This window comes from Halichoerus grypus, chromosome 11, assembly GCF_964656455.1.
Source record: "Halichoerus grypus chromosome 11, mHalGry1.hap1.1, whole genome shotgun sequence".
In the NCBI taxonomy this organism is placed as follows: Eukaryota; Metazoa; Chordata; class Mammalia; order Carnivora; family Phocidae; genus Halichoerus; species Halichoerus grypus.
This window is the reverse complement of record NC_135722.1, coordinates 103,063,414-103,087,049: the sequence shown is the minus strand read 5'-3', so window position 1 is coordinate 103,087,049 and position 23,636 is coordinate 103,063,414. Positions and strand designations below refer to the sequence as shown.

The 23,636-nt window shown below is 43.0% G+C and overlaps 3 protein-coding genes across 7 annotated transcripts; 2 read left to right on the top strand and 1 right to left on the bottom strand.

Moving 5' to 3' along the window:
- Position 1: 1 nt before the first annotated feature.
- On the top strand, positions 2-16,548 carry CFAP68 (cilia and flagella associated protein 68). Of its 5 annotated transcripts, XR_004911914.2 has the most exons (5): positions 2-127; positions 2,337-2,567; positions 3,068-3,134; positions 9,055-9,170; positions 9,316-9,655. XR_004911914.2 is itself a non-coding variant. In XM_036075469.2 (4 exons), exons 1-4 carry the CDS (start codon positions 86-88, stop codon positions 16,343-16,345), a joined length of 519 nt encoding a protein of 172 aa, XP_035931362.1. In that variant the 5' UTR covers positions 2-85; the 3' UTR covers positions 16,346-16,548. The 5 variants fall into 5 exon arrangements, 4 of the variants coding, with proteins under 4 accessions (XP_035931362.1, XP_077915126.1, XP_035931361.1 ...); XM_036075469.2 differs by lacking the exons at positions 9,055-9,170; positions 9,316-9,655 and adding an exon at positions 16,167-16,548; XM_078059000.1 differs by lacking the exon at positions 9,055-9,170 and having other exon boundaries at positions 9,362-9,655.
- A 554-nt stretch (positions 16,549-17,102) lies between these two features.
- On the bottom strand, positions 17,103-20,451 carry CRYAB (crystallin alpha B). Its single transcript, XM_036075454.2, has 3 exons — positions 19,974-20,451; positions 18,731-18,853; positions 17,103-17,450 (listed from the first exon to the last, which is right to left on the bottom strand). Exons 1-3 carry the CDS (start codon positions 20,172-20,174, stop codon positions 17,247-17,249), a joined length of 528 nt encoding a protein of 175 aa, XP_035931347.1. The 5' UTR covers positions 20,175-20,451; the 3' UTR covers positions 17,103-17,246.
- A 135-nt stretch (positions 20,452-20,586) lies between these two features.
- On the top strand, positions 20,587-22,483 carry HSPB2 (heat shock protein family B (small) member 2). The gene is made up of 2 exons (XM_036075453.2): positions 20,587-21,337; positions 21,830-22,483. The coding sequence occupies exons 1-2, from the start codon at positions 21,244-21,246 to the stop codon at positions 22,282-22,284; spliced, it is 549 nt and encodes a 182-aa protein (XP_035931346.1). The 5' UTR covers positions 20,587-21,243; the 3' UTR covers positions 22,285-22,483.
- The last annotated feature ends 1,153 nt before the right edge of the window (positions 22,484-23,636 follow it).

The window sequence follows — 23,636 nt, the reverse complement described above, 5'->3', positions numbered from 1 at the left end:
TGAAAGGAGAGGGGCGGGGCCGAGGTCGAGAGGTTGGGCTGTGTTCTGCTTGTTGGCACACAGGGTAGCCTTCCTCTCGTCCGAAATGGCTGCTGTCCCTTGTCTCGGCTGCGCGGGATCTCTCCAGGTGCTTCTATCTCCTACCTTTTATTCATTCAAGAAATACTGAGTGCCTGTTATGTGCCAGGCCACTGTGAGGGCGGCTAAATACATGGATGAGTAAGATGTGGCCTGTGATTTCACTGAGCTTATAGTCTGATGGAGACTGCACAGCAAAAGAGGCAATTCTGGTACAGTGGGATCGGCGCTCTGAGGAGTCACTCAGGGTGCTGTAGGGCACACAGAAGGATTTAGAACCTTAGCAACTTCTGGGGTGAAGTGAAAAGATTCCCTAAATGAAGTGAACCTGAATTCTGGGTGGCTCAGTCACTTAAGAGCCTGCCTTCGGCTCAGGTCATGATCCCAGGGTCCTGGGATGAGCTCCGCATCAGACTCCCTGCTCAGCGGGGCGTCTGCTTCTCCCTCTCCTTCTGCCTGCCCCTCTCCCCCCCCCCCCACCACCCCCGCGCTTGTGCGCTCACTCGCTCTCTCTCTTTTTCTCAAATAAATAAAATCTTTTTTAAAAAAAGAAAAAAGCTAAGGCGGAAGGGGGGAGTACACCTGACCCAGGTAAAGAGAAGTGAAGAGGCAGGAGGAACAGTATTTGCAAAAGCATGATGGAGAAACAGAGTAGTTGAGTTTGGCTGAAATGTAGGTGGAGGAGAGTGGGTGACAGAGGAGAAGGAAGAGTTAAGCAGGGGCCAGGTCATATAGAACACCGTAAGCCATTTTAACAGCCTGAGTCTTATTCTAACAGTGGCCAGCTTTTAAATAGGAAGATGACACAATTAGATTTTCATTTTCACACCATTCTTCTTTACTATGGAGAAAGGATTGGAGAAGACCAAGGCTGATGGCAAGGAGATCAGAGAGTCAACTACAGCAATAATGGTGACAAAAGCTGGTAGTGATCTAAACTGGAACTTGGCAGTGGGGATGGAGGGTAGTGGTCTGATTCAAAAATCAATAAGACCTAGAGTTTGGATGGATATAAGGGGTTGAAAGAGAAATCAGAGTCAAAGATGAGCCACAGGATTTGGCCTTGGGCAACTGAGTGGATGGTGATGTCTGTCCCTACAGCCCCAAGGTCAGTGTCCTGTTGGTCTACAGTGTGAGTACTAGGCTTGTCAGACTTTGCAGGAATTACTCTTTAGTCATCATGCTATTTGTTGACATCAGTGCACACATCTCTCTTCACAAAGGCACATGGTATGAGGGCTACAGTATTGACTTTGTCCCTACCTGTGGAAAGGTGGCTCGGTGGGTGGTGACTCCCAAATCATGGCCTCCTGGCCATGGTGATCTGGGTGACCTACATTCTTTCTTTGCTCGGAGAACGGGAAGGCCAAGTTTGGTGATACCTCTTCCTTTAAAGAAAATGGAACAGCTGAATAATATTTTTTGTCACTTTCCTACAAATTCTTCAAACAACACAAGCCACTCAGCATCAAAATGTTCTTCTTCAGTGAAGGTATTGTCTTGCCCCCAAGCCAAGGGACCACGGTCATCTTTTGGCCCAAAATAAAAATGGCTAGGCTTTTGATTCCTTACAAAAAAATTGAAATTCAGACATTGGTCACCTGATACATGCAAAGCACCATTGACTGGGAGAGCAGGCAGAGGGAGAGGGTATGAAAATAAGACACAGGGCCTCTCCTAAAGGGATGTACACAGTTCAACATAGGAGATTCAACACATACTTGAAGAATTCTAATGTATGGTAGAAAGCTAAAGATATGAAGATACCATTCTGTGTGAGACAAAGGAGAGAGAAGTTAACTTGGAAGACATTATGGAAGAAGTGGCATTTGAGCTGAGACCAGAAGGAAGGAAACTATCATTTATTGAACTTTTGTTGTGTTATCTAGTTATCCAACTTTCACTTTTCCCTGTTCTCTTTGGCTATAGTAATATCCTTAGTCCTTAAACTCTTACATCTCAAAATTTCCTGAACATTTAGCTAGTTTTCCATATAGTATTGGGGATACTGAAGGTTTTCCCGTCTTTGGGGGCGGTGGCATTTAATGTACGTAGCCATCTGCTACTTGTGATTGACTAGGTCAAAGGATTCATGGACCAGGAGAGAAAGAAACAGAACCACAATTAAATTGGGAGGAAAGCCTAGATCCTTAGTAAGGTGTGCTTATGTTATACTTGGCCAGGGGTGAGAAAGGGATGAATGCCTTTTCTGTTCCCTAGTTTATGCAACTAGCCTTTCTGTTCTCGCCTTTTCCCAGAGAAAGCGCCTTGCCTATTTCCTAGCTAATCCACATTATGGCAGCCTCATTAATGCAGATGGCCATGCTGAAGTGTGGACAGATTGGAATGATATGTCCAAGTTTTTCCAGTATGGATGGAGATGTACCACTAATGAGAATGCCTATTCAAACCGTACCCTGATGGGAAACTGGAACCAGGAAAGATATGACCTAAGGAATATCGTGCAGCCCAAACCCTTGCCTTCCCAGGTAATCTAACTTTCTCTTCTCTTTCCTTCCGTTAGCAAAAGAAATGCCAGTGGCCATTTTAGAAGTAGGAATCTGATAACTTCCATGCTGAGATCTCTCAGGCCTCTCTGTTCAGTGAGGTGGTTGGGAGTGGACAGCAGTCTTTAGGTGGAACGGCTGTCCTATTTTACTATCAAGTAGAATAGTAAAGTAGTAAAAGTGTGGGTAGTACTCCTTTTCTCTTGCTTCTCTTTAGACTTTCTTCATCTACATAAATATATGTCTTCTGACTCAGGCTGCCTACCTAGACTTGTCATTTATCTGCATTTTGCCCTTAAGTGTCTCCTAAACAAACAAGTAAACAAAGGATATGAAAGTTAGTAGAATGTAGACTAACAACATATAGACCTCTAGTTAATCCAAAATATAACAGTCTGTGAAAATTCATTTCATTGTGTCCTTTATTTCTCAACATTAAGTGTAGACTCCTATATTTTTAACTGATTACTTTTTCTTTCCAGTTTGGACACTACTTTGAAACAACATATGATATGACCTATAACAACAAAATGCCACTTTCAACTCATAGTAGGTGGACTATTCTTTTCAATCTTTATATTCTCAGGACCTAACTCAGTGTCTGGAACATAGAAGGAGCTCAAATAAAAGTAAATTGAATGAATGAATAAGTGAATGAATGAGTAAATTATTTTTCTCTTTTTTTTAAAGATTTTATTTATTTATTTGACAGAGAGCACAAGCACGAGCAGGGGGAGTGGCAGGCAGAGGAAGAGGGAGAAGCAGGCTCCCTGTGGAGCAGGGAGCCCCATGCAGCACTTAATCCCAGGACCCTGGGATCATGACCTGAGCCGAAGGCAGACACTTAACCGATTGAGCCACCTAGGCGCCCCTGATTTTTCTCTTTTCTCAATTTTGACAGGCTTCACTAGACTCAAAAATTTTCCCTCAGAAATAAGAACAAGACCGGTTACTAAGGCTCGTTGTTGTTGACTGATTCCACTTGCCTTCCCTTCTCTTCTCTCTTCCCTCAGGGTTTAAGAGAGAGCCTCACTGGTTTCCAGGACATCAACCTGAGCTGGATCCTCCTCGATACAAATGCACAGAAAAGTCAACTTATATGACTAGCTACTCAGAACCTCAAACTGGGCATCACTCTGCATGTATGTGAAATCGTCCTAACTGCCCATTTCAGGGTCCAGGATTCTAAGACAGAATAAGAAGCTTCATTTTTCCAGAGTAAAGTGTAGGAGGGAGCACATTCTAAGCACAACTAAGAATTTAGCTGATTATAACACAGTTCACTGTCTGAATAAAGAAAGCACAGAAAATATTCCTTACCCCCTTTTTTATTTGTTTTAATCAAGATTTAAATGTCAAATTTAAGTTAATTATATCTGCCCTTAGTTCTAAATTACGAGGTTGTAGTAGGAGGGGATTAAAAAGAATTATTTCAAATCAGCAACTACTTTGCTCTCCCCCACCTTCCATCCGTGGCAGAACTCCAAAATCCAGCATGACTTAGGTTATGTTTGCCTAGGTGCTTCCTGCATGTGAGCCTGGCAATCACAGGCAGATATTGTAACTCTATTGTGACCTTAATGAACATGCCCTCTTAAGGACTAAAAAAAGAGAAAAATAAGTTTTTACAATTATTAGAGTGGATTTAAAACATACAGGATTAGAGTAGTATAATGAACTCTCATGTACTATTACCCACTCAACAATTTATGATGGATCTTAACTATCCCTATATACTTTATCTATTTTTTTAATTAATTTTGGAGCAGATCTCAGAAATGATATCCTTCTGTCTATAAAGATTTTAGTATATATCTTAAAAAGATAAGGACTGTCGATTTTTTATTCCCCCACAAAGACCATCAAGGAAACCTGTTCATCAAACAAAGCTGAGTGATTAAACCTGTAGCAAGGAGGCACATCAACTTGATACAATCTTGGTGAGAATTCAAAAGGGGATGTTAGGGGCGCCTGGGTGTCTCAGTGGGTTAAGCGTCTGCCTTTGGCTCAGGTCATGATCCCGGGGTCCTGGGATCGAGCCCCACGTCAGGCTCCCTGCTCAGCGGGGAGTCTATTTCTCCCTCTGCTCTTCCCCCTGCTCATGCTCGCTCTCTCACTCTCTCTCTCTCAAATGGATAAATAAAATCTTTTTTTTAAAAAAAGGGGGGATGTTAGGGTATTTTTAGAGATTTGGGGTAAGGGCTCTTTTATTTTAAGGTGAGTCTTTCAAAGTGGGGAACTGGTAGAGATTGAGACAGAATTGGTAATAGTTTGGGGTTAGTGAACACGGAGCCAACAGTCTAAATTTTAACATGTTTAAACTTATCAATATTTTCCTTTTTTATTTTCTCTCCCTCCTGTTTATTATGACAATATAATAGATGGGAGATGTCTCCCATGTATTTTCTCCCAAACTTTTACTATTTTATGTTACAGACACAGATATGGAATTTATGTTGTATATGATGTTAGGTAGTAACTGAGTTTCATTTTTTTTTTCTATATGACTATCCAGTTTTCCTAGCATTAATTATTGAAAAGAACGTACTTTCTCCACTGCTCTTGAATACCATTTTTACTGTAAATCAACTGTCTGTGGATACTTAGGCCTGTTTCCGGGCTCTCTGAAACATTCCATTGGCCTGTCATTACATATGCTATCTTAGCCACAATGCCTTAATTACCTCACTATTATAATTATGATAATTTTGTAAATTTTAATATCTAATAAATGAAATACTTTTACATTGTTTTTCTTCAAGCAATTGGTAGAAACCATGTTGCATTGTTAGACCAACTTTAGAATTTGAGTAATTGGGACACCTGAGTGGCTCAGTCAGTTAAGCATCCAACTCTTGATTTGGGCTCAGGTCATGATCTCAGGGTCATGAGATCGAGACCCCCATCAGGCTCCTCTGCTTTAGATTCTCTCCCTCTGCCCCTCCCAATCATTTGCATGCTCTCTCTCTCTAAAATAAATAAATAAATCTTTTTTAAAAAAGAGTTTGAGGGCACCTGGGTGGCTCAGTTGGTTAAGCGACTGCCTTCGGCTCAGGTCATGATCCTGGAGTCTTGGGATCGAGACCTACATCAGGCTCCCGGGGAGTCTGCTTCTCCCTCTGACCCTCCCCCCCTCATGCTCTCTCTCTCTCTCTCATTCTCCCTCTCTCTCAAATAAATAAATAAAATCTTTAAAAAAAAGAATTTGAGTTGTCTCTTACTAATTCTAGTAATTAATATGTGCTCTTGAAATATGAATAATATTTTATAGGCACTTATTTTAAGTTTATATGTTATATATCCTATTCTATTTCCTGTGTGTCCAGGATATTTTTTAAATTGTAGTAAGATATATATAGCATAAATTGTAGTAAGATATATATAGCATAAACTTACCATTTTAATGATTTTTTTAAGATTTCTTTGTTTATTTTTAAGATTTTATTTATTTGAGAGAGAGAGGAGAGGGGAGGAGCAGAGGGAGAGGAGGGACAAGCAGACTCCACACTGAGCATGAAGCCCGACATGGGGCTCGATCCCACAACTCTGACATTACGACCTGAGCCAAAATCAAGAGTCAGTTGCCCAACCTGGGGCTTGGGCTTACAGCCCTGAGATTAAGAGTCACACACTCTGACTGAGCCAGGCAGGATCCCCCCATTTTAACTATTTTTAAGTGTACAATTCAGTGGCATTAAGTATATTCACAGAGTTGTGCAACTATTAGCACTATTTCCAGAACTTTTTCATTATCCCAAACTGAAGTTCTGTACCAGTTAAACACTGACTCCTCATTCCCCCCTTCTCCTAGCCGCTGGTAACCACTGTTCTACTTTCTGTCTCTATGAATTTGCCTATTCTAGGAAACTCATATAAGACGAATCATTTCATATTTGTTCTCTTGTGTCTGGTTTATTTTGTTTAGCATGTTTTCAAGGTTCATCCGTATTATAGGATATATTCCTTTTAAGACTGAATAATAGTACATTATGTGTTTACTACATTTTGCTACTCCATTCATCTGTTAATGGATACTTGGGTTGTTTTCACCTTTTGTCTATTGTGAGTAGTCCTGTTATGAACATTGGTGTACAAGTATCTGTTTGAGTCCCCACTTCCAATTCTTTTGGGAATATACCCAGAAGTGGAATTGCTTGATCATATGGTCATTCTGTGTTTAACAGTTTGGAAATGCTCAACTGGTTTCCACTGCATTTTTTTTTTTTTTTTTTTACATTCCCACCAGCAATGCACAAGGATTCTAACTTTTCCACATCCTTACGGACACTTATTTTATTTTTAGTTTTTATAATAACCATCCTAGTGGGTATAGATTGGTATCTGTTGTGGTTTAGATTTACACTTCTCTAATGGCTAGTGATATTGAGCATCTTTTCATGTGCTTTTTAGCTATTTTTGTATATCTTTGGAGAAACATTTATTCAAGTCTTTTGCCCATTTTTGAAATGAGTTGTTTGCCTTTTTGTTGTAGGAGTTCTTTATATATTCTGGATATTAATTCCTAGGCAGATAACAGGATTTGCAAATATTTTCTCCCATTCTGTGGTTTGTACTTTCACTCTTTTAACAGTGCCCTTTGATGCACAAAAGTTTTCAATTATGATGAAGTCCAGTTTATCCATTTTTTCTGTTGTTGCCTAAACTTTTGGTGTCATATCCAAGAAATCCTTGCCAAAGTCAATATTATGAATTTTTTCCCATATGTTTTCTTCTAAGATTCTACAGTTTTTGCTCTTATAATTAAGTCTTTGATCCTTTTTGAATTAACTTTTTATATGGTGTAAGGTAAGGGTCCAGCTTCATGCTTTTGCATGTGGATACCCAATTTTCTCAGGATCATTTGTTGAAAAGACTGTACTTTCTCTCATTGAATGGACTTGGTATCTTTGTCAAACACCATTTAACCATATACATGATGGTTTATTTCTGACCTCTGTATTCTATTCCATTGGTCTGTATATCTGTTTTTATGCTGATACCCTACTGTTTTTTTATTACTATAATTTGTTAATAAGTTTTGAAATTAGGAAATATGAGTCTTCCAACTTTGTTCTTCTTTTTAAAGATGATTTTGACTATTCAGGGTCCCTTGAGATTCCATATGAATTTTAGGGTGAATTTTTCTATTTCTGGAAAAACATTGAAATTTTTATAGGGATTGAAGTGAATCTGTAGATTGCTTTAGGTAGTATTGATATCTTGACAATATTAAGTCTTCTAGTCCATGAACATGATGTCTTTCTTTCCATTTATTTGTGTCTTTAATTTCTTTCAGCCATGTTTTATTGTTTTCAGTGTATAAGTCTTTTGCCTCCTTAGTTAAGTTTATTCCACACTATTTTTTGATGCTTTTGTAAATAGATTTGTTTTCTTAATTTCCTTTTGGGATTATTCTTTATTAGCATATAGAAATGTAGCTAATTTTTGTGTGTTGGTTTTGAGTCCTGCAACTTTGGTGTATTTCTTTATTAGCTCTAGAGAATTTTTTGTGAGATCTTTAGGGATCTCTACATGTAAGATCATGTCATCTGTAAACAAAGGTGATCTCATTTCTTCTTTTCCAATTTGGTTGCTTTTCTTTTTCTTGCCTAATTGCTCTGGCTAGAACTGCCAATAATATATTAAATAGAAGTGGTAAAAATGAACATTCTTGTCTTGATCCTGATCTTTAAGGAAAAGCTTTCAATCTTCACCTCCTATAATGATGTCAGCTGTGAGTTTTTCATATATGGTCTTATTTTGTTGAGGTAATTTCCTGCTATTTCTAGTTGAGTATTTTTATCATGAAAAGATACTGAGTTCTATCAAAAGTTTTTTCCTGCATCATTTGAGATTATCATTTTTTCCCCTTCATTCTGTTATTATGGTGTATTACATGATTTTTTTTATGTTGAATCAGCTTTGAATTCCAGGAATAAATCTCACTTGGTTGTAATGTATCCTCTTAATATGCTGCTGAATCAGTTTGCTAGTATACTGTTGATTTTTTCATCAATATTCATAAAGGGTATTGGTCTGTAGTTTTCCTTTCTTGTAATATCTTTATCTGGCTTTGGTATCAGAGCAATACTGGCCTCATAGAATGAATTAAGAAATTCATTTTCTTAAGGGGCACCTGGCTGGCTCGGTCGGAAGAGCATATGACTCTTGATCTTGGGACTGAGTTCAATCCCCACATTGGGTGACTGACTCTTGATTTTGGCTCAGGTCGTGATCTCTGGGTTGTGAGATCGAGCCCCACATTGGGCTCTGTGCTCAGTGTGGAGTCTGCTTGAGATTCTCTCTCCCTCTCCCCCTCCAGCTCATGCTGTTTCTCTCTCCCTCAAATAAATAAATAAATCTTTTAAAAAATAAAATAAAATTTAGTAAGACTTGTTTGTGGCCTAATGTATGGTTTTTCTTGTTCCATGTGCACTGAAAAAAAAAATGTATTTTCCTTTGTTGTTAGGTGGAGTGTTCTGCCACCACTTTGTAATTTGTCTCTAACTCCCCACTGTCAAACAAAGCTGCAGAGAACATCCTCATATATGGCTCTTTATAGAGACTGAATTGCCGGGGAATGAGGTAATGGTATATTTAAATTGGCTGTTGTTCTCAAGAATGGTTGTGCTGCCCACACATCCACCAGCAATGCCTGAGGCTCCCATGTCACCATATCTCTGCCAGTACTTAGCATTAACCAACTTTCTATTTTTTGCCACGCTGATAGGTGTGTAAAGCAGTGGTTCTCAACTAGGAGCAATTTTGTCCTTCAGGAGACAATTGGCAATGTCTGGAAACGTTTTTGATTGTTGCAACTGATATGTCTACTGCATCCAGTGTGTAAAGGCCAAGAGTGCCGCTAAACATCCTACAATGCACAGAAGAGCCTCCACATCAAAGAATTATCTGGCCCAAAATATCACTAATGCAACATCGAAAAAGCCTATTGTAAAATGATAGCTTGTTGTTACTTTGACTTGCATTTCACTGACTACCGATGATTTTCAGCCTTTCTTTGTATGCATGTTGGCTTTTTGGTTTCCACTTCTATAAATTTCATATGTACAGTCACTGTCCACATTTTTTTTTTATTGGAGCAGCTGTCCTTCTCCCGATTTGCAGGGTTCTTTGTATATTCCAGGTACTAATGCTATTAATCTCTTATAAATTTTAGAGATTATATATATATTCTTGTCCCTTTCTGTCAGCTTCTGTGGATGATTAAAGAAGGCCACAAATTCCTTGACACCCCTCTTATCAAAAGGTGGAAGTCTATGCCCCTTCCTTTTAAATGTAGACAGACTCTGCAACTGCTTTGACCCCCAAAATATGGCAAAAGTAACGCTGTACAGGTTCCTAGGCCCAGGCCTTAAGAAACTACCAGATTTCACCTCCTGTCTTGTGGAATACTCCGTCCTGGAGCCCATAAGTCCAGCTACCTGATGGAAATACCCTATAGAAAGGCCCCTCTCCCTACAAAGAGAGGGAGAGGGGCCCAGCTGAGCCCAGCCTTCCAACCATCTTCGCCAAAACATCAAGAATGAGGGTTAAGGGGCCCCTGGGTGGCTCAGATGGTTCAGCGTCTGCCTTTGGCTCAGCTCATGATCCCAGAGTCCTGGGATCGAGTCCTGCATTGGACTCCCTGCTCAGCAGGGAGCCTGCTTCTCCTTCTCTTTCTCCTGCTCCCCCTGCTTGTGCTCTCTCGCTCTCTCTGTCAAATAAATAACTAAAATCTTAAAAAAAAAAAAAAATGAGGGTTAAGTCATCTTGAAGTCTGAAAACCACCACTGACCCCAGTCAATGTCATGAGAAGCTCAAGAATTGCCCGGCTGAGTCCTGTGCTATATAAATTTAGTAAGGTCTAATAAAATGATTCTTAAGCTACTAAGTTTTGGGATAGTTTGATATGCAGGAATAGATCACCAGAACAATGTTCTATAAATTAAGATTGTATAAACTTATAAACTTGCTGAACTCTTATTGGTTCTAATAGTTTGTCTACTGATTCTATTTGGGTTGTTTGGGCAGGTGATTATATCATTTGCAAATATTGGCCAATATGCCCATTCTCCTGAATTTTATTTTTATTCATTTAAATATTTTCATATTAATTTATCCATACTGTTATTTACCTTTTCTGCTTAAAAACAATTCTACCACTTCTATGTGTTAGTAACAAAGAGATTGCATCACATGTGAACTTACTGTTCTCTCTTATCAAGATATCTGTCTCCCATTTACTCTTTAACCTACCATTTCCCTGAAACTGTATCTATGAAGGTGAAAGTTTTGCTGTATCTATTGGATATTTCAGCTCATAGGTTATTTCACTATTATATTCTGCATTTGATAATCCACCTGACTACTCACCTCTTTCTTCCCTTGGTTTCTGTGATGTCATGCTAAATATTTTTTCCTCCAATCTTTCTGAGACACTTCTTTGTCTCTTTCATGAGCTCATCTTTCTCTGCCAATCCCTTAAGTTTGCCTTTCCAGTGATTCTGTTTTTGGCCATCCCCCAACTTCTTTTGGCTAATCCTAAATGGTAGTATCACTCCCAGAACTGTAGCTCTCACCTATGTCCTTCCATATTCTAAATTTCTACTTCCATACTGGATGTGTCTCCAGAGCTCTGGAGGTACATAACCAACTACTTATTGAGAATCTCCATTTGAATTCCCAAAGGGCCACAAACTCAACATACCTACAACTGTATTCATAACCTTCTGTCTCATATTATTTTCTCTCCTAAGGTACTTCATATCTAGGTGAATTCTGTAGCTCTCTTTTATGTATATTAACTGCTTTTTCTTATTTTTAATATTATATATTATATAGTAACTTTATACAGTTGTCAAGACTAGAAAGCAAGGAATTATTTTGGCTCTCCCTTTCTCATCCCCGTTCAAGCATGCGGAGCCTTATAAATTCTACCTCTATGTTATGTCTTGTTTATGTCCCCCATTTTTACATCTCTAGAGCCTTTTTATTTATTTTTTATTTTTTTGAAAGATTTTATTTATTTATTTGACAGAGAGAGACACAGCGCGAGAGGGAACACAAGCAGGGGGAGTGGAAGAGGGAGAAGCAGGCTTCCCGCTGTGCAGGGAGCCCAACATGGGGCTTGATCCCAGGACCCTGGGATCACGACCAGAGCCGAAGGCAGACACTTAACCTACTGAGCTACCCAGGTGCCCTCTAGTGCCTTTTTTAAAAAAAGATTTTATTTATTTATTTGAGAGAACAGAGAAAGAGAGAGCACGAGTGTGGGGGAGGATCAGAGAGAGAGGGAGAAGCAGACTCCCTGCTGAGCAGGGAGCCGGACTCAAGGCTCAATCCCAGGACCCTGGGATCATGACCTGAACCCAAGGCAGACACTTAACTGACTGAGCTACCCAGGCACCCCTATTGCCTTTTCCACGTTCCAGTTTTCCATTATTTCTCACCCAGTCTGCTGCAAGAACCTTTTGTTTGATATCTCTATTTTCTATTGCGGTCCCCACATATCAATCACTATATTACTCCCAGGATAACCCTAAAAAGACAAAGTTGATCATGGCACTCACTTGGTTAAAACCCTTTATTGGCTTCTATTTCCCTCAAAATAAATTCCAAAGTCCTTAGGAGAATCCCTTTCCAAGTCCCTTGCTTGTCTCTCACACCCCCTCCCCCATACATCTAGTGCCCCAGCCAAACCTAAATACATCAGCACTTCAGGCACTTCATGCTGTTCATTCTTCCTAGATGCATTCCCCTTCTTCTTCACCTTGCTAAGTCATATAAATGATACCATCAACTTGCTAAGTCTTATAAACTGATAAGAATTCAGTTAGACACCCACTAGGGTGTCTATAACCCAAAAGATAGATGATAATAATAAGTGCTTGTAAGAATATCAGGAAATTAGAACCCTCATACACGACTGGTGGGAATGTGAAATGGTGCAGCTGCTTTGGAAACAGTCTATATATTTTTTCATGTGTCTGTTGGCCATTTGTATGTCTTCTTTGGAGAAATGTCTGTTCATGTCTTCTGCCCATTTCTTGACTGGATTTTTTGTTTTTTGGGTGCTGAGTTTGATAAGTTCTTTATAGATCTTGGATACTAGCCCTTTATCTGATAAGACATTTGCAAATATCTTCTCCCATTCTGAAGGTTGCCTTTTAGTTTTGTTGACTGTTTCCTTTGCTGTGCAGGAGCTTTTTATCTTGATGAAGTCCTGATAGTTCATTTTTGCTTTTGTTTCCCTTGCCTTTGGAGACATGTCTAGCAAGAAGTTGCTGTGGCCAAGGTCGAAGAGGTTGCTGCCTGTGTTCTCCTCTAGGATTTTGATGGATTCCTGTCTTACATTTAGGTCTCTCATCCATTTTGTGACAGAAAATGGTCCAGTTTCATTCTTTTGCATGTGGCTGTCCAATTTTCCCAACACCATTTGTTGAAGACACTGTCTTTTTTCCAATGGATATTCTTTCCTGCTTTGTCCAAGATTAATTGACCATAGACTTGAGAGTCCATTTCTGGGTTCTCTATTCTGTTCTGTTGATCTATGTGTCTGTTTTTGTGTCAGTGCCATACTGTCTTGATGACTACAGCTTTGTAATAGCACTTGAAGTCCAGAACTGTGATGCCTCCTGCTTTGGTTTTCTTTTTCAACATTACTTTGGCTATTCGGGGTCTTTTCTGATTCCATACAAATTTTAGGATTGTTTCTTCCAGCTCTGTGAAAAATGCTGGTGGTAGTTTGATAGGGATTGCATTGACTGTGTAAATTGCTTTCAGTAGCATAGACAATTTCAACAGTATTTGTTCTTCCAATCCATATGTATGGAATGTTTTTCCATTTCTTTGTGTCTTCCTCGATTTCTTTCATAAGTGTTCTAGAGTTTTCAGAGTACAGATCTTTTACCTCTTTGGTTAGGTTTATTCCTAGGTATCTTATGGTTTTTGGTGCTATTGTAAATGGGATCAATTCCTTGACTTCTCTTTCTGCTGCTTCATTGTTAGTGTATAGAAACACAACAGACTTCTGTGTGTTGATTTTATATCCTGCAACTTTCCTCAATTCCTTTATCAGTTCTAGCAATATTTTGGTGGAGTCTTTGGGGTTATTTTACATAGAGTATCATGTCATTTACGAAGAGTGAAAGTTTGACTTCTTCTTTGCCAATTTGGATGCCTTTTCCTTCTTTGTGTTGTCTGACTGCTGAGTACTTTCAGTAGTATATTGAACAACCGTGGTGAGAGTGGACATCCCTGTCATGTTCCTGCCCTTAGGGAAAAAGCTCTCAGTTTTTCCCTGTTGAGGATGATATTCCCTATGGGCCTTTTTTAGACTTATTCTATTAAAAAAATTGATAGTTAAAAAAAATTAAAACATTTAGCACAGTGCCTACCACATAGTAAGTGCTTAATAAATGTTAGCTAATATTAAAAAAAACAAAATAAATGATAGTTAGAATTGCCTCAACAAACTCGTGGCATAATTCAGATATAAGGGATGAAGTAGAATTATGGATGAGCTAGCTATAATGCTGAAAAAATCCTTAAATATACTGGACTAGAAAAGTCCTACACTAATAACAATGAACAGCCATAGCAAAAGATGTGATCTGGAAAAGAGTAACAATAAAGAAGTAGTCTAACTTGAGTTCAGTAAAAATACACCAAAAAGTGACCCTGCACATTCTGAACGAATTTGTCAAAAACATAAATATCAAGATCTAATAGTCAAAGTATGATTTATTTAAGACCAAGTCATTAAGATTATGTCTGCCTGAGAAATCTGGTAATTCACTAAAATGATTAAAGTTGACACATGGTATTCAGGACATTCTTCAGATTTTTACACTATTTAATTCAGCCTCTGTCAGTTAAGATTTTTTTGTATACCAGTAACAGAAAACCTTTGTCAAAATAGATTAAACAAAAACAAGACACAAGACATTCTGAAGTAAGAAAGGTCTAGAATTGGCCAATTTAGCAATTCAGTGACCCGTCAAGGACCTGGAGTCCCACTATCCTTCTTGCTTAGCCATCCTCAGCATATCATGGATGGTGCCTCATGGTTTCAAGATGGCTACAGCAATCTGAGTGTCACATCCTCATGTTCCAACATCTGGAGGAAGAAAAAAAAATCTCTCCTTCTCACCTTTCCTCTCTCTCTCTCTATTTTGATGAATCTTTTTTAAAAACCAAAAACCAGGGTGCCTGGGTGACTCAGTCAGTTAAGCTTGATTTCGGCTCAGGTCATGACCTCAGGGTCATGATCTCAGGGTCGTGAGATCAAGATCTGCGTTGGGCTCTGCTCTCAGCAGGGTGTCTGCTTGAGATTCTCTCTCTCTCCATCTCCCTCTACACCTCCCCATACCCCCACCCCGCACACACACACACTCAGTCTCTCTCTCTTTCTCAAATAAATAAATCCTAAAAAAAAACCAACCAATAAAAACTAATAACCTTTTCTAGAAGCATCTTCAGCAAACTTTCCTCCTGTCTCAGTAGCCACAATTGGGTCATGGCCCTTTCAAGACAAATCATTACAGGGAGAAGGGAATTTCCATGATTGGTTTGGGCTAATCAAGATAGATCACCTGTGGCTTGGATTTGCTTTCCTGAAGCACATGGTTAGGAAGAATACGGTGATACCTAAACCAATCTGGGGAGCTGCTGGCAAGCCTGAAGGTGTAAATAGGTTGGTTAGGCAGCCAAGAGCATCTGCTACACAGCCACAAAAATTAGCTGTTAAGTTTAGAGAAATCTGACTTCTGTCTAGATTACAGCATTTGTGGCTATTAGGAAAAAACCTTTTTTTTAGGAGAAAACGTTTTGAACCTCTATAGATTTGCAATTTATTTTGTCCTAGCTCCACACCCCTACATCATGAAAAATTTCGGCAACTGTTTTGTGTAGAATTTTTTTTTTTTTTAAGTAGTCTCCATGCCCAGCGTGGAGCCCAACATGGGGCTCCCAACTCATGAGATCAAGACCTGAGCTGAAGTCAAGAGTCAGACGCTTGGGAGGGCGCCTGTGTGGCTCAGTTGTTAAGCGTCTGCCTTCGGCTCAGGTCATGATCCCAGGATCCTGGGATTGAGCCCCTCATCAGGCTCCCTGCTCAGCGGGAAGCCTGCTTCTCCCTCTCCCACTCCCCCTGCTTGTGTTCCCTCTCTCGCCATGTCTCTCTCTGTCAAATAAATAAATAAAATCTTTAAAAAAAAAAAAGAGACGCTTAACCGACTAAGCCACCCAGGTGCCCCTCATGTAGAATATTTTAAAAGCGTGGCCAATCCCCAATCTGTAGGCATTTGTGAAGGAAAGAATCTCACTTCACCTCATGGTCAGTCCTTGAAAGAATAAGAAATTAGGTAGAAGCTGCTACAGAAAAATAGGAGTTATCTGTGAACATTTATGCCGGATAACCTACACCAGGGCTATTTTTCATTAATTGAGTCAGAAGTTTTGTCTGGACCCACAAGTGAAATGGGGGTGTTTTTGTAGAGTAATATGTCTTTGTGTAAGCTAAATAATAGAATCACTTATTGATCAATTATTAATTGTAATTCTGAAACTTAATTTTTTTAGGGGGAGGATCATCGAATTGGTTGTTTCCCGTCTTAGTTCTTCTTTTCGTTTTTTTAATATTTCAATTATTTATTGAGCTCTACACCCAACATGGGACTCAAACTCTGGACTCCAAGATCAAGGGTCGCATGCTCCACCAACTGAGCCAGCCAGGTGCCCCTTCCCAGTCTTACTTCTAAAAGGTATTTGCTAAATAATGTAGAGATTACAGCTGAAAGGCTTGTTTGGTGATAATCACCCAAGTCCTATTTATTGCTATTGTGAATCAGCTGAAGGCACTGCTTATCAGTAGGAAAACATCAACTTTGGGGGCACCACCCCCTGCCTGGCAACGTGATTAATTGCAGAGACCCACTAAGAGCTTTTATGCATTGTTATCCAGAGTTCGTTCAGATTTGTTGTTGAAAATGAGGGCCAAAATCAAAGAAGGAAGAAGGAGAGGAATTGATATTTCTTGGGCTTTACCTATGTTTTCTCCTAATTTACTCCTTATAACAAGTGTACACATCAGTGCCACATGTTATAAATGTAATACCTAAGGACTAGAAAGGTTAAGTGACTTGCTAAATTTATACTATTAGTAAGTAGTGGAGACAGCCATTCTGACTCTAATATCCCCAGAGTCCTCTCAATCATAATGCGGTGATTAAATGGATCTGCATTGCTTTGTACATTTATTTTATTTTTTATTTTATTTTATTTTTTAAAATATTTATTCATTTGACAGGGAGATAGACAGCGAGAGAGGGAACACAAGCTGGGGGAGTGGGAGAGGGAGAAGCAGGCCTCCCGCTGGGCAGGGAACCCGACATGGGGCTTGATCCCAGGACCCCAGGATCATGACCAGAGCCGAAGGCAGACGCTTAACCAACTGAGCCACCCAGGCGCCCCTGTACATTTATTTTAAAAAACACAGAACATTCAAACACAAGACAGTTATCTGTTGCTGAATGGTATTTTATTAGCTTAATAATTTGGGCCTGCCCTTAGCATTAATAAGCTTCAGCACTAATCACAAGATTTTCATTCATTGGTGGGGAAATTTTCTTGTTTTAAAAAATGCAGTTAGAGAAAGGGCGTCTACTTCTTGGGGGCTGCCGTGACGGCAGGCTTCTCTTCACGGGTGATGGGAATGGTGCGCTCAGGGCCAGACGCCTGCTTCCTTGGTCCATTCACAGTGAGGACCCCATCAGATGACAGGGATGAAGTAATGGCAAGAGGGTCCACATCGGCTGGGATCCGGTATTTCCTGTGGAACTCCCGGGAGATGAAACCATGTTCATCCTAATCCAAGAGAATGAGGAAAGAGAGAGATAAGAACAGGAAATAGCACCACTTGCTGAGAACTCAGACATCCTCCTTCCCCTTAAGTGTGACCATACGCCATTGCAACAAGAGAGAAAACCAAACAGCTGTTCTGTTTGGGGCTAAGATCAAGTTGCGTGGGTGGTCACTCCGACCAATGAGAGTCTGAGAAATTTGAAACAGTGAAAACTGCAAAGCTCTCCAAACTGAGGCATGGCTATTTTTAGGGGTATTTCCCAAAGGTTTAGATCAGTGTTGGGACTCCAGGATCTGGAATATTATTCAGCATTGAAGATCTGGGAAGCCCAGAAATTGTCCTGACTCTTCAGGAATGTCCCAGACCAACAAGACTGCTGCTAAAAACAACAATAACAACAACACTTCATCCAGGGAGACTATGATCCAAACTTAAATCACATAAGCAAAACTGAAATAGCCCGAAGACCTCAAATTATGCTGTTTGATGCACAAGTATCTGAATTATCAATAATCGGTAAGAAGCAGACTCATTTAAAAACCCTCCCAGAAGTTAATGAGAAGCCGTTCCTCATTCTCTAGAATTCTGCTAAAAACGACCTGCCCCAACCTTTATACCAGCTGAATCTCAAGCATTTATGCAGATAGGCTCTCAATTAACTGATTTCCACATGGGCTCCAGGATTTTAGCTGCTGAGTGCAGCTCTGAAACTTAAGCAAACCAAGTAGTTCACCCTTTTAGACGAGCTAAAGATGAGAGGATTCTGGAACATCTAAAAGCAAAGTCGCAAAATCCCAAAGTCAAGAGCCTTCAGGGTATACACAACTCATTTAATTACGTAAAGTAACCAGGTGTCCAACAAGCACGATTCCTCAATCGGTGGTCCTCAACTTTGAATGGACGTTAGAATTACCTAGGAAGCTTTTAGAAATGCTGATGCCTGGGGCCCACTCCTAAAAAAAATTCTGATTTAATTGGTCTGGGATATGTCTAAGCACTGGGATTTCTTTTTCTTCATTCCCCTAGTGATTCTAAGGTGGCCAAAAACCACAGGCTTAAATGGGAAATAAACATCCCATGTATCCCATCTAAGGCAATCAAATCAAAACAAACAACAAAACTCACTTCTCTGGCCCAAACAACAACAACAACAGGTCTATCCCTGTCCCAGACCCTTATGGCTTAAGACTGGAAGGTCGCCAGGCTCAGGGGCTGATGAGTGTCTGGCGTATCACATGCACTGGACGAATGAGCAGAACAGAAGAGGAAACAAGCTACACACCTGGCGCTCTTCATGTTTGCCGTGCACCTCAATCACATCTCCCAACACCTTGACCTTGAGTTCCTCTGGGGAGAAGTGCTTCACATCCAGGTTGACAGAGAATCTGTCCTTCTCCAGACGCATCTAGAAATAGCAAGGTGGAGAAGAAGGGGTAGGAGAAAAGATGGTAGGAGCATGGATGACATTAGTGCAGTCTCTTCATTCTGCAGACTTGCTTGCTGTCCAGGTAGTTTTTCCTCCTGTTTTTGGCTGAAAGTCCCTTTTTGAATAAACATGGCTCTCTGGTTCAGGGGAGCCACCACAGTGGTACCCAAAGCATACCGTGTGGTCATCAGACCCAAACTTTATTTACAGGGACAGGAGAGAAGACAGGCCACCCAGGGGAGCAATCACGAGGATGGGTCTGCGCATGGCTTCTACTGCCTCTCTGACCCCCATGCCTGGCCTTGCCATTTGTCTGTAAGACAAAGGCCCCTTCTTCTTACCCAGACCTCTGCCAAGTTCCCCACCCACTCAATCTGGAATGTTCTGCTGGCCCTGATTGTCCTTCCAAAGCCCTTGCTCACTCAGCTCCTGTTTACTCACACTTGAATATTTTTAAACCAGAGTGTTCTCTGTGACAGCTCTGTCAACCTTATCTGTTCACCCCATTCTCCCACCCTCTTAGGACAAGTGGGGGTCCCAAGACTGGACCTACATTCTTTACTCATTAGGTTTGAACTCAGGTCAGTGCCCTGTCACAGTCCTGAGAAACCTGGAAAATCACAGATGAAGGCATAGAAAGAAAGTAAATAGTGTTTGCTGTCTCCAGCTCCATGCAGTGGAGATGAAAAGCTCAGAATGAGGCAGGACTGCTTCCTGACACTGAAACTTGAGATGCTAACATTTGTCAGGAGTATGAGATGTTAGAAGAGGTGAGCAAAGGGGTCTGAAGGCAGCTCTTTCCCTGTAGATCTCTATGAACCAAACCAGAAAGGGGCATTCTACTTAGAAGTTAGGGGATGGAGGGCAATCTTCGCAGCACCTGGAAAAAATGCAGTAAGTAGGATACAGCAGAGCATCAAATACAAACAGGTAACAGGGGGAAAGAAACAGTAGTAGCCTAGTCTATCTTCACTGGTGGACATGCAAGTGCCTAAGACACTTAGACATAGCCAGATTCAGGCAGGGAGAAAAAGGAGAGCAGGTGCATATGTTTCCAAGAGGTTCCAGGAAGAGCTCTCCTATCCTGGCAGAGACTTACCTCTGAGAGCCCGGTGTCAATCCAGCTGGGTGCCCGCAGGAATGAGGGTGGCCGAAGGTAGAAGGGGCTCAGGGAAGTAGAAGTTGGGAAGAGATCAGACTCTAACAGGTGCTCTCCGAAGAACTGGTCAAAGAGGCGGCTGGGGGAGTGGAAGGGAAAGAAGGGGCGGCGGATCCAGGGGTGGTGGATGGCGATGTCCATGGTGGCTAGGTGAGTGGAGGGGGTCAGCTGGCTGGTCAGCTCCTTCAGCTGCAGCTACAGCCAGCCCCTTATATACGCAGTCTTGTGAAGCTTCTGGAATGGTGATGTCAGGAGTTTTATTATCCCAGCTCACCACCCGTTCATGGAGACTTGTGATCGGGGATTTGGCAGTGTGACACATACCCAGTACTCACTGACCTAAGAAAAGAGAAACACAAACACGTCTGAGCTGGCCAGTGACTTGTCCTGGTCTTGTTTCACTAGCTTTCCGTCCACACCCAGTGGCACCCCCCCCCCTTCTCTGGAGTTGGAAGGGAGTCAGGAATCCCAAGCAGGCGGGTGGCGTGCCCCTCCTCCTCCTCTCCAGCTTAGTGTGCCAGGGGAATTGGGCCAGCAACTATCTTGGGCCTGGGCAGGAACTGGAATCTTCCTAGGCTGGGCCCCAGGGACATTAACTCTTTGTGGGTCCCTGGAGGAGAGCAGTGATCACCAACAAGTCAGTGCCACGCATCTCTGTGGTGCCCCGGGGTTGATCTGGGTTCAGGAGAGGACCCTGACAATCTGGGCAGAAGACCCTTCACCCCACCCCAAAGAAAGGGTGGGCAAGTTTCTTGCATCTTTCACCTTACGCAGCGCGCAGAACGTTAAAACCAGGAGAGCTTTATGAAGTAGGGTACAGGATGCATGGGACTTAGAAGGAGAGGAGGAGGTGTGCAAAATGTGCAAACTGTAAGGGTCTCGGCTAAGCCTCTCCAGGGCGTCCGGCGCCAACCTCCCCTCCCCAGCTCGCTGCCCAGCCAGGACCCCCAGCTGTCCCCTCAGGCAGCCTGCGACAGCTGAAGGGTATGCGGGGGAGGGCACGGGGGTCCAGGCGGCGCTGGTCACACACTTGTCGCTGGCGCTCAGGGGCCCTGCTCCTCGCCCCTCCCCCCCAGAGGCTCCGCACTATTTTGGGTGGTGTAGACCCCGCCCCCACCTCCGACCGAGCCCTGGCTCTCCAGGCAGCTGGAGGGGTCGCTGCTCTGTTGGGGCTGCACCTCGGACCAGCGCCGCCGACGCCTCTGCAGACATGTCGGGCCGCTCGGTGCCACATGCCCACCCGGCCACCACCGAGTACGAATTTGCCAACCCCAGCCGCCTGGGCGAGCAGCGCTTCGGGGAAGGTACGGCCCAGACGCCACCCCCTTGCCTCCCACCCCCACCTCCCGAAATTCTGGGCTGACCTCCCAGCGGTACTGGCCTCCACCCCACTCCGGGCTTAACTGAACTCCTGGGGCGAGCCATCTCCCACCCCAGACTCCCCCTCCACCCCCGCCAAGCGGGGTTCTTGTCCCCTTGCTACTGACCTCGGTGCGGATGCCTTGCCCGCAGTGCCCGGATACCTGCCCCTGTCCCCCTTGGTGTGCCTTCTTGCTCCCCTTCTGCCCACCGGTCCCCGTTTGGGTTGCCCTCCTCCACCCCCATCTCATTCCCTGTCTCAGTCCCCTCTTTCCTGCTGCCACCTTGTAGCCCCTGCGTCCCCCTGCCTCCTTCGCCTACTTCTCCTGACTCCCCGGCTGCTCTTCGGGTCCTCATCTCCTGAGCTCCGCATTTCACCCTTGTTCCCACCTCATTCTCCCTCATCCTGCCTCTTGCCTTCTCTCTCTGCCCCTCAGGCCTCCTGCCAGAAGAGATCCTGACCCCCACCCTCTACCACGGCTACTATGTCCGGCCCCGGGCCACCGGAGCTGGGGAGGGCAGCAGGGCAGGGGCCTCTGAGCTTAGGCTCAGTGAGGGCAAGTTTCAGGCGTTTCTGGATGTGAGCCACTTTACCCCAGATGAGGTGACCGTGAGGACTGTGGACAACCTGCTGGAGGTGTCTGCCCGGCACCCCCAGCGTCTGGACCGCCACGGCTTCGTGTCTCGAGAGTTCTGCCGCACCTATGTCTTGCCTGCCGATGTGGACCCCTGGCGGGTCCGCGCCGCTCTCTCCCATGATGGCATCCTTAACCTGGAGGCCCCTCGGGGTGGCCGACACTTGGACACAGAGGTCAATGAGGTCTACATCTCCCTGCTCCCTGCACCTCCTGATCCCGAGGAAGAGGAGGAGGCAACCGGAGTTGCGGCCTGAGTGCCATGGAGCCAGCATGTGGCGAACCCCTTTCTACCTCCCACGGTGATATGAGCAGCTGCCCACCACCCCAGAGGTAGCAGCATCCTTAGGGGAAGGGAAAAGTGCATGGCCCACAGTGTGTGGTTTGGTCCCTTGAGACGTGTGATAGCCTTTGGTTTAGTTCTGGGTGGAGCTGAATAAACCCAAATCTCAGGGCCTTGTTTGTGCTGCTCCCTATTCTGTGGCCTGGACAATGGGATGGGCAGGGAGGGAGGGGGGTCATAGCCAGCTAGACAAAAAGCTCCTCAGTTAGATGTGCCCAACGTCACAGCGCCCTGAGCTCACACTTGGATGCTGAGATCATACCCGGAAGCTGACCTGACTCCAGATCAAATTCCCAGCCATAATTTTCTCACAATGCAACAAAAGAGAGAGTGATCCTGGGAGGGAAAAGGGATATGCCGTCCAAACAGCCCAGAGGGCACTGTCTGAGCTGGTGATTAGAGACACAAAAACAAGGGTCTCCAGCCTGTCTGGCCTGTTTTGGGTAGGGGTTGGGAAAACAGTTTTAGGCTGGAGGGAGTTGCCTAAAGCCCTGTTTTCCCAGAGTAAGGTCTGTCCACTGAAAACGGTTTGTAATTCCGAGCGGTGGAGTATGCATGCGCAGGGCACAGACACCGAAGCCTCTGGCCTTGTCACCAAACCACAGAGTCTCTCCAACCTGTGCAATAGGGGAGGCTCATGAGAGAAAACATGTACATCTCAAAGAGAGGAATCACTGAATCACCCACCCAATCCAAGACTAAATGCAGGGGTCTAGGGCTAACTGTGTGCTGATGATGGCCAGGGAACCCTCCTTTGAAAGCAGAGGGCTTTTTTCTTTCTTTCTTTCTTTTTTTTTTTTTATGTCAGAGAGAGAGTGAACACAAGCAGGGGGAGTGGTAGGCAGAGCAGGCAGAGGGAGAAGCAGGATCCCGGCCGAGCAAGGAGCCCGATGCGGGACTCGATCCCAGGACCCTGAGATCATGACCTGAGCCGAAGGCAGACGCTTAACCGACTGAGCCACCCAGGTGTCCCAATTGGAAGCAGAGTCTTAATACTAGGGACGTGGTGTGTTCAGGAAAGTGTGGGTGTCTGGCTCTTCAATTACTCTCTGTTGTTCATGCACGTGTTTGATTTGAGGAGTGTCCAGAAGACCTCCTTGCCCCCAAATATACGTTTTACCAGGTTGTGGTGGACACCTGAAATTCTTCCATTAAAGTGGTTGATTCTGAACTTTTTTAGGTTACAGACCCATTTGAAAAACCTAGCAAAAGCAATAGATCCTCTTACCAGAAAAAATACACATGCTATCAAATTTGCCTTACAGT